Source organism: Dipodomys ordii, unplaced genomic scaffold (genome assembly GCF_000151885.1).
Source record: "Dipodomys ordii isolate 6190 unplaced genomic scaffold, Dord_2.0 Scaffold123, whole genome shotgun sequence".
Classification (NCBI taxonomy): domain Eukaryota; kingdom Metazoa; phylum Chordata; class Mammalia; order Rodentia; family Heteromyidae; genus Dipodomys; species Dipodomys ordii.
The window spans coordinates 5,532,662-5,545,196 of NW_012267339.1; the positions used below are offsets into that span (position 1 = coordinate 5,532,662).

The following is a 12,535-nucleotide window of genomic DNA, read 5'->3' on the forward strand; positions in this document are numbered from 1 at the left end:
ACTCTTATCTCCAATAAACCACTAGAAAACCAGAAGTGGCGCTATGGCTCAAGTGGTAGAGCGCTCACCTTGAGCTGAAGAGTGTAGGGACAGTGCCTAAGCCCAGAGTTCAAGCCCCACGACCGACCAAAAAAAAAAAAAAACCCAACACATTAACAACAACAATAACAAAAAATCCACTCTTGTTTCCATTTCTTGGAGTTTATTTCGATTAGCATCATTTCATATGGTCATATGTACATAGCTACAGAGCTGTTGTGATCCTCAGGACTATCATAGACATATACTAATTATTACAAATGAGAGAAACCATGGAGCCTATGTTTCTTGGGTCTGGCTAACTTCACTTAATTTTTTCCAAGTCTTTCCATTTCCTTATAAATGGGGCAGTGCCATTTTTTCTGATAAAAGCATAGAACTCCATTGTGCATATATACCACATTTTCTTGATCCATTCATCTACTGAGGGGCATCTGGGTTGGTTCCATATCTTATCTATGGAAAATAAAGCTGCAGTGAACATGGTTGTGCTGGTAGCTCTAGTGTGATCTTGTTTGTGATCGTTTTGGTAAATGCCCAGGAATGGGATTGCTGGATCATGGGGGAGTTCTATGTTTAGTCTTTTTAAGGAACTTCCATACTGCTGTCCAGAGTGTTTGAACCAGTTTACATTCCCACCAACAATGTAGTAGTGTTCCCTTTTGGCCACATCCCCACCAGCATCTGTTAATTATGTTTTCTTGATAATGGCCATTCTAACTGGGGTGAGTTGTTTTGATTTGCATTTCTTTTATGACCAGAGATGTTGAACATTTCTTCAGGTATCTACTGGCTATTCTTATTTCCTCTCCAGAGAAGTCTCTTTTTAATTCTTCAGTCCACTTATTAATGAAATATATATGCACCAAATGCCAGAGCACCCAAATTCATCAAACAAACACTACTTACCCTAAAACTGTACATAGATCCAAACATATTGATTGTTGGTGACTTTAACACACCACTGTCACTACTGGATAGATCAACCTGGCAAAAACTCAACCGATAAACCCCTGAACTAAACAATTATATAGCCAAACTAGACTTAACAGACATTTGCAGACTATTTCATCCAGCAGCATCAGAATATACATTCTTCTCAGCAGCACATGGAACATTTTCCAAAATAGACCACATTTTAGGTCACAGAGCAAATGTAAGCAAAATCAAGAATATTGAAATTATTCCCTGCCTTCTCTCAGACCACAGTGAAATAAAATTAGAGCTCAACACCAAGAGCCACCATAGAAAATTTTGTAATGTACAGAGACTGAACAACACATTGTTGAGTAGTCAGTGGCTCATTGAAGAGATCAGAAAGGAAATTCAAACATTCATAATATTTAACAAAAATGAACATACAAAAATACTAACTTCTCTGGAACACAGCAAAGGCAGTACTCAGAGGAAAATTTATATCTCTGAGTTCCTACATAAACAAATTGGAGAAATCACAAACCAACAATTTAATGATGCACCTTAAGCTCCTTGAAAATCAACAATCCAAGATGGTTATAGATAATTAAAATTAAATCAGAATTAAGTGAATTAGAGTCCAAAAAAACATAACAAAGATCAGCAAAACAAAGAATTGGTTCTTTGAAAAATATTAACAAAATTGACAGACTTTTAGCAAATCTGACCAAAAGAAGTGGGAGAGGGAGAGATGAGATTGGGAACATAACAGAAACAAGCAAGATTCAGAACATTATAAAGGAATACTTTGCAAACCTTTGTGCTAACAAATTTGAGAATGGGAAGAATTTCTAGCAAATATTTAGATACCCAAACTAAACCAAGATCTAAGCCAACTAAATAGACCGATATCAAGTTTTGAAATAGAAATGGCAATCAAAGACCTCCGACCCAAGAAAAGCACAGGACCAGACAGATTCACAGCCAAATTCTAAAAGACTTTCAAAGGAGAACTCCAATACTCTTCAATGAAATTGAAAGTAAAAGATCTCTACTAAACTTGTTCTTTGAGGCCAGCATAACCCTCATCCCAAAACCAGATAGGGACCCAACAATGAAAAATAACTATAGACCCATTCCTTTAATGAACATCGATGCAAAGCTTCTCAATAAAATTCTGGCCAAATGACTTCAACAGCTAATCAAAAAATTTGTTCACTATGACCAAATGGGATTCATTCCAGGGATGCAAAACTGATTCAATATACACAAGTCAATTGATGTAATTCAACACTTCAATAGGGGCAAGGATAAGAATCACATGATCATCTCAATAGATGCAGAGAAAGTATTTGATAAGATCCAACACCGCTTTATGACTAAGGCTCTGAAGAAACTAGGAATCTGTGGAACATTCCTCAATATAATAAAAGCTGTATATGACAAACCCATAGCTAACATTATACTTAATGGTGAAAAGTTAAAAAATAATTCTCTAAAATCGAATGAGACAAGGATGTCCTCGCTCTCCACTCCTCTTCAGTATAGTATTGGAATCCTAGCCAGAGAAATAAGGCAAGAGACAAAGTGATCCAAATAGGGAAAGAAGTAAAACACTCCCTCTTTGCAAATGATATGAACCTGTATTTAAAGGACCCCATAGACCCCTCTCCCAAGTTACTTGAGCTGATCCAAAACTTTGGCAAAGTAGCAGGGTATAAAATTAATCCACAAAAATCAGTAACTTTTCTATATGCCAAAAATGAGAAGGGTAAAATCAGAAAAGCAACTCCATTTGTAATAGCCTCAAAAAAAAATGACCAAACAAGTGAAGGACCTTTATGATGACAACTTTAAAAACATGAAAAAGCAAATTTAAGGATGTGGATAAACCTCCCTTGCTCCTGGATTGAGAGGATTAACAGTGAAAATGGCAATACTGCCAAAGGCAATCTACACATTCAATGCAATACCCATCAATATCCCAACAACATTCTTTAATGAAATAGAAGAAACAATCCAAAAATTCATATGGAATTTTAGAACACCCCTAATGACAAAAGCAATCCTTAAGCAGGAGAAATAGTACTGGAAGAATATCAATACCAAACTTCAAACTCTATTATAATGCTGCAATTATAAAAACAGCTTGGTCCTGGCACATAAACAGCCTGAGGGCCAGTGGAAAAGAATTGAAGACCTAGATATGATCCCATAGACCTATGACCACCTATTTTTTTTTATTTTTATTTTTTGTCATCAGTTGTGGGGCTCAAGGCGAATGTTCTACCACTTGAGCCACAGTGCCATTTCTAGTTTTCTGGTTATTAACTGGAGATAAGAGTATCACGGACTTTCCTGCCTGGGCTGGCTTTGAACCATGATCCTCAGATCTCAGACTCCTGAGTAGTTAGGATTACAGGCATGAGCCACCAGACCTGGCTCCATCTAATCTTTAGGTTAGATTTTTTTTACTAAGTAGCTACCTTTATATCGTTTAGCCACCTTCTCTGCTGTTTATCTAGAACTACATCCTTCTGCTATAACTAATGCTCCCTTGCCAGACTACTGCCCTTCCAGTGAAAACAAAGCTCTCTGGGTTGGTGGTGGTACTGTATAAAATTACAGTCTGAAGACTGTTGAGTAATTGTATTGACATACACTTCCCACCCTACCTCTTCTGTGGGCATATAGGAGAAGAGCTCAGATGGAAAATCAAGCCTTAATTATCTACTAAAAATCAATTTTTTAAAGCTATATCTTACCATGGAAAGTGACCGACACACGTTTATCTGATTGTATATGTTGGCCTGTGTCTGATAATGACAGTATTACCATCACACTGAATTTTGACAACCCAAGCAATGAAGGGACTTGAGTTCCAAATATAAATATTTGCATTTCCATATCTTCATTTTTAAAGAGAAAGCATAATATTGATGGTAAATCATTGCCATCTTGCTGTGTTGTGAATTTATGACACCTGATTTTAGGGAAGTCAATGAATGTGTGTGTGTGTGTGTGTGTGTGTCTGAGTGTCTGAGAATGGAGTCAGGGCCTCATCTTTGTAGGCAGTATTCTCCCTCAGAGCTACCTTCCCAACTGAGGTTCTGTGTCTTTAGCTCTATTTTGGAGAATGGATATTAATTCGCATGTTTGAGAAGCATGAGGTAAGAAGATCATGGGTGAGAACATGCTGTAGTTAACTAGCCTATATAATGAAGAGTCTTGGGAATTCAGGCCTCATCAATTCAAAAATACATTTTATCAAATGCATTATTTGATTAACATGTTTAAGTAGATTTGCCTGATTAGTTTTCCTTTCAATGGTAAAAATATAAACCCCTGAATATTTTCTCTTTGAATATAGTGTAGGAAAAATATAGGTTCCACCAATTTTTTATTCAGCTCAGCAGTTCCTTCCTCAATTGTGAGAAGAAACACAAAGCTGCTTCCCGTTTATTAAAAGAATCTAGGACCTGAGAGTCCCATCTCTTAAAATTACAGAACGTCAGTGCATCTTTGATAGGTAATTTGCAATCTTCCCACTACTTGTAGGTAACCATGGTCCAAAAGGGTTATATCTTTTTCTTTGTTGTAATTAGCAAAAACCAGGCCTTATTAGCTTAAGCAGATGAGACTTTGTTGGTAGAATATTAGAAATTCATAGACTTGATAAGCGCAGAGCCAAAGAATTAGGCTTGGCTGTGGAATCTCTAGACCAGATTCAGGAAGCATGAACTACTGAAGAAGATCATTGTAGGACCTTCCTTCTATGATGTGGACTTGGACACACACACTCACACACACACACACACAGACACACACACACACACTATACTAGAAGATAGGTACCAGAAGGCATTGCTGGTGAAGCCATTATGCTATAATCAGTTTTAAGAAATTATGTTTGTTAAGGCTCTTTACTTCAATGTTATCTCCATTGTACAATTTATGAGTATTTTAAGTATGTTTATTAGCTCTCAGCCATTTTAGTTGATTATTAGAGATAATTGATGCAGTGCACAGTTATTAAATTAATTTTTCTTAATTAAAACTATAACTGTAAAGATAATACTTAAGTTACCCTGGCTAACCTGGTTATTGGGGAAATGGCAATTCTATACTTTATTTTGATTTTCCTTGTTTTAAAAGAAGTCATTTAAAGAGATGAATTTTAATATCCTAGGATATAAGGACGACACAGGTCTTTTTGCTTATATATGAACATTTAAGAATACTGCACAGTGTACTTCCTAGTTATAAGAGGAAAATAATGATTAAATGCAATTTTATTGAATTAATTTTAAGAAATAATTTTATAATGTTCCTATGTGAGTCCCCGTGATGCATTGCATCTGTAAGCTTTCTTTCACTGTCAGCTTCCAAATCATTGGCCAAAATCATTCTGAGTATCACTGGTGTGAAGAAAGTCAACCTGCTGCATTTCCCTTTCAGCATCCAGTGCTGGATGAGCCAGTAGCTGAGGCTGTCTGCATTATTGCAGATACGGACAAGTGGAGCGTCCAGGTGGTCACAAGTCAGAGGAAGGTGATAGACAACATGAAGCTGGGCCAAGAGGTTTTGGTTTCTAGTCAGGTGTCCAGTTTACTTCAGTCCGTTTTACAGCTGTACAAGCTTCATCTCTCTGCTGATTTTGTAAGTATTGGCTCTCACATCATCAAAGAAATACAGCTAATAAAATACTCTTGGAACACTTTGACTAAAGTCTTAAGTTCAGACACACTAGTTTTTATATAATTGGAGGTTAGCATTCAGTAGAAGTGGAACATGCAACATATAAACAGCGAACACTAAGGATCTCAGTATAAATGGCCCTCCTTCAAGAACTTGAGCACTGAAATCTTTTGAACAAGGAAGACGGTAGAATGAATAAGGGATAAGGAGGGGGATCGAGCATAAAAGAAAATTTTAAATCCTCCATTGGAAAATTCCTTAGTTCTCCCTTTGTGAGTGGATATTAGGCACACCTTGTTTCTGAAGGGATTGTTGTTTTGTGTTCAGTGACTGTCCTCACAAAAACATTAAATATAAAATAGATATGGTTTGTAGAAACACTTTGCAATGTGAAAGTGCTGGATAAGATGTATTATATAAGTACTTATAAGTTGGTATCAATTGTTAATTTTCAGCTCGACTTTTCAGATCACTTTCATATCATTTAAAATACAAATACAAGCCTAGAAAGCCCTAGAAAAATTGTTGACAGCTCTCCCCAAGTTAGTGGCCTTAATATACATAACAAATTACTCTGTCTCTCTTCCTTCTTAACCCTCCCCCTCCCTCCCTCTCTCTATATGTGTGTGTGCTGACAAAGAGAGATTGAAAGAGGAACTATATTCAGAAAGGGAGGGATAAAACTAGGAAAATCCTCCTTGAGCTGGAAGAGTCTGCTAATTAGTCTTTCCTCCCTTCTGTGCAGAGTTTTTTTTTTTTTTGTAGCATAGTCACAAACCAAAACCTCTTTCCCTGCTGGCCTTGCAACACATTAAATTAGAGCTACTGACCAGAAAAGTAGGAAGCTAAATATTAATACTCTAATTACCAATCTAATGGTCATTTTTCTTGAGTTCTTCTGATGGAATCTAGTTATACTACATTCCTCAGAAATAATCAAGACTTTGTTAGCTCTGAAATGATGGTTGTTGTAAAACCAGTGGCAGTGTGGCAGGGAAGGAGGACTTCAGAGCACCATTGGGTTAGGCTTGAGTTTACTGGTGATTTACTTGTTTGATGGTGGACAGTCCTGAGTGTCTCTGAAACTCAGATTTCTTGTTTTAAAATGAAGGTGGCACAATACATGTGTTGTAAAATTTCTCTGAAAATTAGTGATTAAATACTGCTTTTTCAAGCTGTCAAAGCACAGTACAAATACAGGATACTTTAAAAGCCAATACATATACATTAGGAGCCAGCCAGAACACAGGCTTTAGAGTTTAACTCAAGGTTTACTGCTAACCGCATAACCTCTTAAAGCCTCAGTGTGCTTATCTGCAAATCTGGAGAGATAATAGAACATGTCTCATATGCTTATAAAGATGAGACAATTAGGTGATTTATGCAAAGCACTTAGAAGAGTGGCAGATGTTATAAACTCACAGGAAACAGTGATTAGTGGTATGGTATGTTGGTTAATTAAACAGTATTGATAATTGTAAAAGCCAGAAACATCTTTTCACAAAAATATTTATTTGGGATTTAAACTGAAGAATATTCTTATATGATGTCTGTCCCAGGGGTAATAGGAAAAGCATTCATGGGTTGTTGTGACCTTGTTTTCCATTCTCCACCTATAAGCAGTTTTCTTCTAGTAGCAGATTGGGTTGAGTGCACATGGCCTCTTCTGTAAGGGAAGGAGGATATATTAAACATCATAGCGTTTTATATTTCATTTATATTTCATTCTGAACTACATAGCTCCTATTACATTTCACATGTTAGTTATCAAAGCTATAACTTACTAATTCTTTTTACTTCATTTGAATAGAATGAAGTTTAACCACCAAATAAAATGAATGCCTCATTAAACCAACATCAAAGAAAATTTTATCTGCAGTTTTATTTCCTTAAATATTACTTGAATAAAACATATATGATTAGGGCCTTCAGATGAAAAGAGAAAAGCTATTTAAAGTTTTAGAAGTTAAAAGTTGAACAACTCTGTCTTAGGAACAAAATCCCAGCAAAAAGAAAGGGAAATAATAGTTTTATTTGAATATTAAGCTTTTAAAAAAGTCTAATTGCTTTAAATTTCACATTTATTTACATTTCCAGACAGGAATACTCTTTCTTTCCACATCTCACCAAGTACTTTTCATGTGGAATAGTGACACTAAATTAACTGTTTTATAAGAAAAGATTCAATATAGTATTAATGTTCTATTTAGTATTTTATAATGCTCTTATTAAAAACATGAGCCGGGCACCAGTGCTCATGCCTGTAATCCTAGCTACTCAGGAGGTTGAGATCTGAGAGGACTGCAATTGAAGCCAGCTTGGGCAGGAAAGTCCATGAAACTATCTTCAATTAACCACCAGAAAACTGGAAATGGCACTGTGGCTCAAGTGGTACAGCACTTGCCTTGAGCTGAAGGGTTCAGGGACAGCGCCCAGGCCCAGAGTGCAAACCCCACGACTGACAAAAAAAAGAAACAAAACTGTGTGCTTTTATTCTATAAAGAACTGAAACTCGACAGAGAGATAGATCCCATAACCACTTAACTCTGTTAGTTTGGAAGAAATTTCCATGAGAACTGGTGAAATCCTCCTGGCTTTGCCTGTTACTTACTAGCAGTTGTGTTTCATCCACCTGACACATGCACTTAAGATTTCAAGCCTGTATTCTTACAGAGTGCCTCACTATCAGATACTTTACCTTGTCACTGATCAGTGCAGATGGCCAACTTCAACATTTTCAAATGCATCTGTTAATCTTTTTTACCCTGAAAATAACAGGCCTAATGGTCTAGAAGAAAATTACATATGATGGAATTGCCCTTGCCAAAGCAATCAGGTGTCTCACTGGAGATGCTTGCATAACTCTGCCTGCCAAATGCAAAAGCATTTGCCTCTGGTGAAAGACACAGATGGCTGCTGTTCTCTAGAAAGTGAAGTTGGACACATTTCCAAGGGTAAAGATGTCCTGAAATATAATTGCCTCTTTATTGTTATTGAAGACCTAGTTAAAGTATGCTCTTGAAAGCAAAATAAAAAGTTCCAAACAACCTTATTCTCCTCTGGGCCAAAACACTGTGATATGGAAATAGAACATATCAAATATAATCTTTACAAAATATTAGAACAAAAACATAAATAGCTCTGCAATTAAATAATGGCAAATTTACTTCTCAGCAATTATTTAGCCATAAAATTATGTCAATACTGGGTGTTAGTGGTGCATGCCTGTAATTCTAGCTACTCAGGAGGCTGAGATCTGAGGATCTTGGTTTGAGGTCATCCCAGACATGAAAATCCATGAGTCTCTTATCTCTAACTACCAAAAAAGTCAGAAGTGGAGCTGTGGCTCCTGGGGCAGAGTGCTAGCCTTAAGCAAAAAAGAGTTTAGGGACAGTGCCTAGACCCTGAGTTTAAGCCCTAAGTCCTGACACATATACACAAAAAAATTATCAATAAAGGATTTTTAACATTGGAATTAATTATTAGAAAGGTTTTTAAAGGTAGGAAATTTTTGTATTTAGAAACCTTAAAAACATTATCATGAGCTGGGAACCACTGGCTCACACCAGTAAATCCTATAAAAATTTTGATTTGAATAGCCAAGTCCACCCAGGCAGAAAAGTCCTCTAGTTTGAAAAATAACAACACAACACTGGCATGATACTATATTTTAAAAAATTGTCATTTTACAAAAACATGTTTTAGTACTTCCTAGTGATGGATTTTTTGGTCACTTGTAGAATTCTTTATTTGTGTGTGTTACTGAAGATTAAACCCAGAACCATAAGTCATAAGCAAGTGCCCTACCACTGAATTGTTGAGGCAGGGTTTCACAGTGTAGCTCAGACTGACCTTGAACTCACTGTGTAGCTTTACCTGGTCCCAAACTTAAGATCCTTCTTTCTCTACCACCCAAGTACTGTATCACCATTCCCAACAGTTTTTAAAGTGTTCTTGAAAGTGGTGATATAACTTTTATGACATTGGTAGATTGATTATAGCCCTCATTCTGAATGTTATTGCCTTCACAGTGCATCATGCATCTTGAAGACAGATTACAAGAGATGTACCTTAAAAGTAAAATGCTTTCTGAATATCTTCGGGGACACACAAGAGTACATGTGAAAGAATTGGGTGTTGTGCTGGGGTGAGTTCTGTGAAGGGTTATCACTACCCCTTTCTAGTCTGGTCCCTCAACTCATTAGCCTGTGCCATCCTACATCTGCAGGCCCAGTATTTCCCAGTGTTCAAGGTCCCTCAGATGTGAGCTCCACAGCTCTCAAATGACCAACATCTGACATCTGGATTCCCACCTGGAAACAATTTTAGGACATGGGTTGGGGCTACTTTTGCCTGCTGCTTTTATTCTCATAAGGGAACATTTTACCCATTCTCTCTGTCCATTTCTAGTAACTCCATAAGATGCCAGAGCCACAACTGTCAGTGGGGAGCCTGTGTTCATACCTTACTTCCTAGGGGAGGAACAGGACTTCTCTCAAACTCCAAGGGCTTCCACGTAAGCCCTTTGATAGGGAGACTTGCTCATATTACTAATCCATGTCATCTTCCAGAGAGCACTTACAACATCTTCTCTAGAAGGAATGCTGATTTGTTTTCCTAATCAGTAGGCAGCTAACAAAAAAGTCATTGTGTCTATGGGTACTTTTTCCCTTTATCCATGGTAACTATTTCTCAATTTGGAATTAAAAATGTCAACCTTTAAATTCTCCCATGCCAGCTAGTTAAAAAAATTTTTAAAATTTTAAAATTTAGGCCTTTGCATTTACATTTACAGACTCTTATATTCAGGGCATAACTATTTTTTTTTCACATGTTGCATTTAAAAAATATTTTCCCCCTTCGAGACATTTTGCTGGTGTCCCCCTTGTGTTTTGTTTGGCTCATGGCAGCCGCATACTGTAATCCTGCCTCACCAGTTTCCCATCACTAGATGTGAACATTGTATTTCTAGAACTTTTTTTTTTCTTTTTCTTTTTTTGGTTCGGTCGGGGCCTGAACTCTGGGCCTGGACGCTGTCCCTCAGCTCTTCAGCTCAAGGCTAGCGCTCTACCACTTGAGCCACAGCACCACTTCCAGCTTTTTTCTTTTTGCTTATGTGGTGCTGAGGAATCGAACCCAGGGCCTCAGGCATGCAAGGCAAGTGCTCTACCACTGAGCTACCTTCCCAGCCCCATTTCTAGAACTTTTTAACAGTTCCTCATTCTGGCAGATACCCATCCATCTATACTCGTAGAAAAATTCATAATTTTTAGAATTAGTTAAGAAATAGTTAAGATCATGTTCCACAGACTGGAACATTCCAATTTTTTCTCCTCATAACACCTGGCAGCATTTTGCCAGCAACTATCAGGCTTCCACCTCTGCTTTAAGAGTGTAGCCAAAGCCATGTCCATCCCTTGAGACTGGCTCAAGCACTCAGGGAGGAACTGAGGGGCACAGCCTTCAGGAACAGACCCAAGGTATTCGGAGTGATGACTTATCACAATTCTCCTAGACTAACTTGAATCATTGTGTCAAGTCAGTCTGCCTGCAGGACGATTGTCGGGAGGAGTGAGGGACAATGGAAAAACCTGAGTCAAACAGAATAAAAAAAGTCACCTGTTGAAGATTGAGTGGGCCCTCAGAGAGAACAGCTTTGTGTTCCCCACCTTTCTGTGCCTATATCCTTGGCATCTGTGGACAGAGTCCATTGGGAGATCTTAGCTTATCATTAGTTTTAAATGATGTTGGATAAGGTACATTAAAATGACTTCCTAGATAATTGTGTTAAAGTACTGTTTTTTTCTGCTTTCGATCTTCAGGATTGAATCTAATGACCTGCCTCTGTTGACTGCAATTGCCAGCACTCATTCTCCTTATGTGGCTCAAATACTTTTATAAACTAATGCTCAGGACAATTTTTCTTGAAACAAGAAAAACAAATTCTCAACTGAAGGACAAATGAACCTGGCCTCGGTGACATCAAAAGCATAAGAGGAGAAGATAAGGAGTCATTCCACCATTTGCTTTGTTGCTTTCAAGTGGATGCTTCATTGGGAGACTTAGGTTTACTGGACACAATTGCATTTGTGATTTTCAAAAACACTTTGGATCTTTTGTTACCTGTGAATCAGCAGAGTGTTATTTCTGGTCAGGGGAGACATAAGCACTACACTAAACACTAAGCAGTTGTTGCAGATAGCCTTGTGTTGTTTGGACAGAATAATGACGAGCAATTTGGAGTAGAGTGCAAACTGTGTAAGTAACATTCCAGCAGGGTGAGGCTGTAACCTGGAGAGAACACAGTGCACTATTGTAAGACAGGCAGAATAAGGACTTTGATTTTCACAGGTGACAAGAAGGAAGCCAAATTATGCCATTATCGCCCCGTGGCTCTAGCAGCTGCTGTTTGATATGAAAGGGGATTGTCTGTTGGAAAAACAGTGCTGTAGGGACCTAGTGCTCTCACTGAGTTCTCAGAGTTTACTCTCAGAGGCAGCTACAGGTAAGTCAGAGGTGGATTGCTGGTGCAATAACCCAAGAGCCAATGTAGCATCCTCATCCCATCTAGTGTAGTTTGTAAAACAGAGTACAGCCTGACTCCAGGTGTTGACCCTGTCACTTAGAGCTCTCTGCAGCCTTTCCAAGAAAGGCTATTTGCCAAAGTTACTTATAAGCTCAAGTGTTTCTGTTGATAAATTCTTCCAGCTAGAGCCACTTTCTTCCTAGATTAGTTGATTTAAGACTGTAATTGAAAAGATGTAGCTGTCCAAGTAGGAAGTGAAACTGCAGCAAAAAGCAGCTAGGTTAGACTATAAGAAGCAAACTGCATACAGTGTGAATTTTTACAGAATCAACTGTGTACTTTTTTCATCTTGTTCAT

At 37.7% G+C, this 12,535-nt stretch overlaps 1 protein-coding gene across 1 annotated transcript in view; it reads left to right on the plus strand.

Annotated features, from left to right (window-relative positions):
- The window catches only part of Fnip2 (folliculin interacting protein 2), a 146,151-nt gene extending 133,945 nt beyond the window's left edge, over positions 1–12,206 (plus strand). The window contains exons 15-17 of the mRNA XM_013029849.1: positions 5,413–5,613; positions 9,684–9,799; positions 11,475–12,206. Of these exons, the coding sequence (XP_012885303.1) occupies positions 5,413–5,613; positions 9,684–9,799; positions 11,475–11,553 (396 nt within the window). The 3' untranslated portion in view covers positions 11,554–12,206. The remainder of the gene's footprint in view (positions 1–5,412; positions 5,614–9,683; positions 9,800–11,474) is intronic.
- Positions 12,207–12,535: the final 329 nt, after the last annotated feature.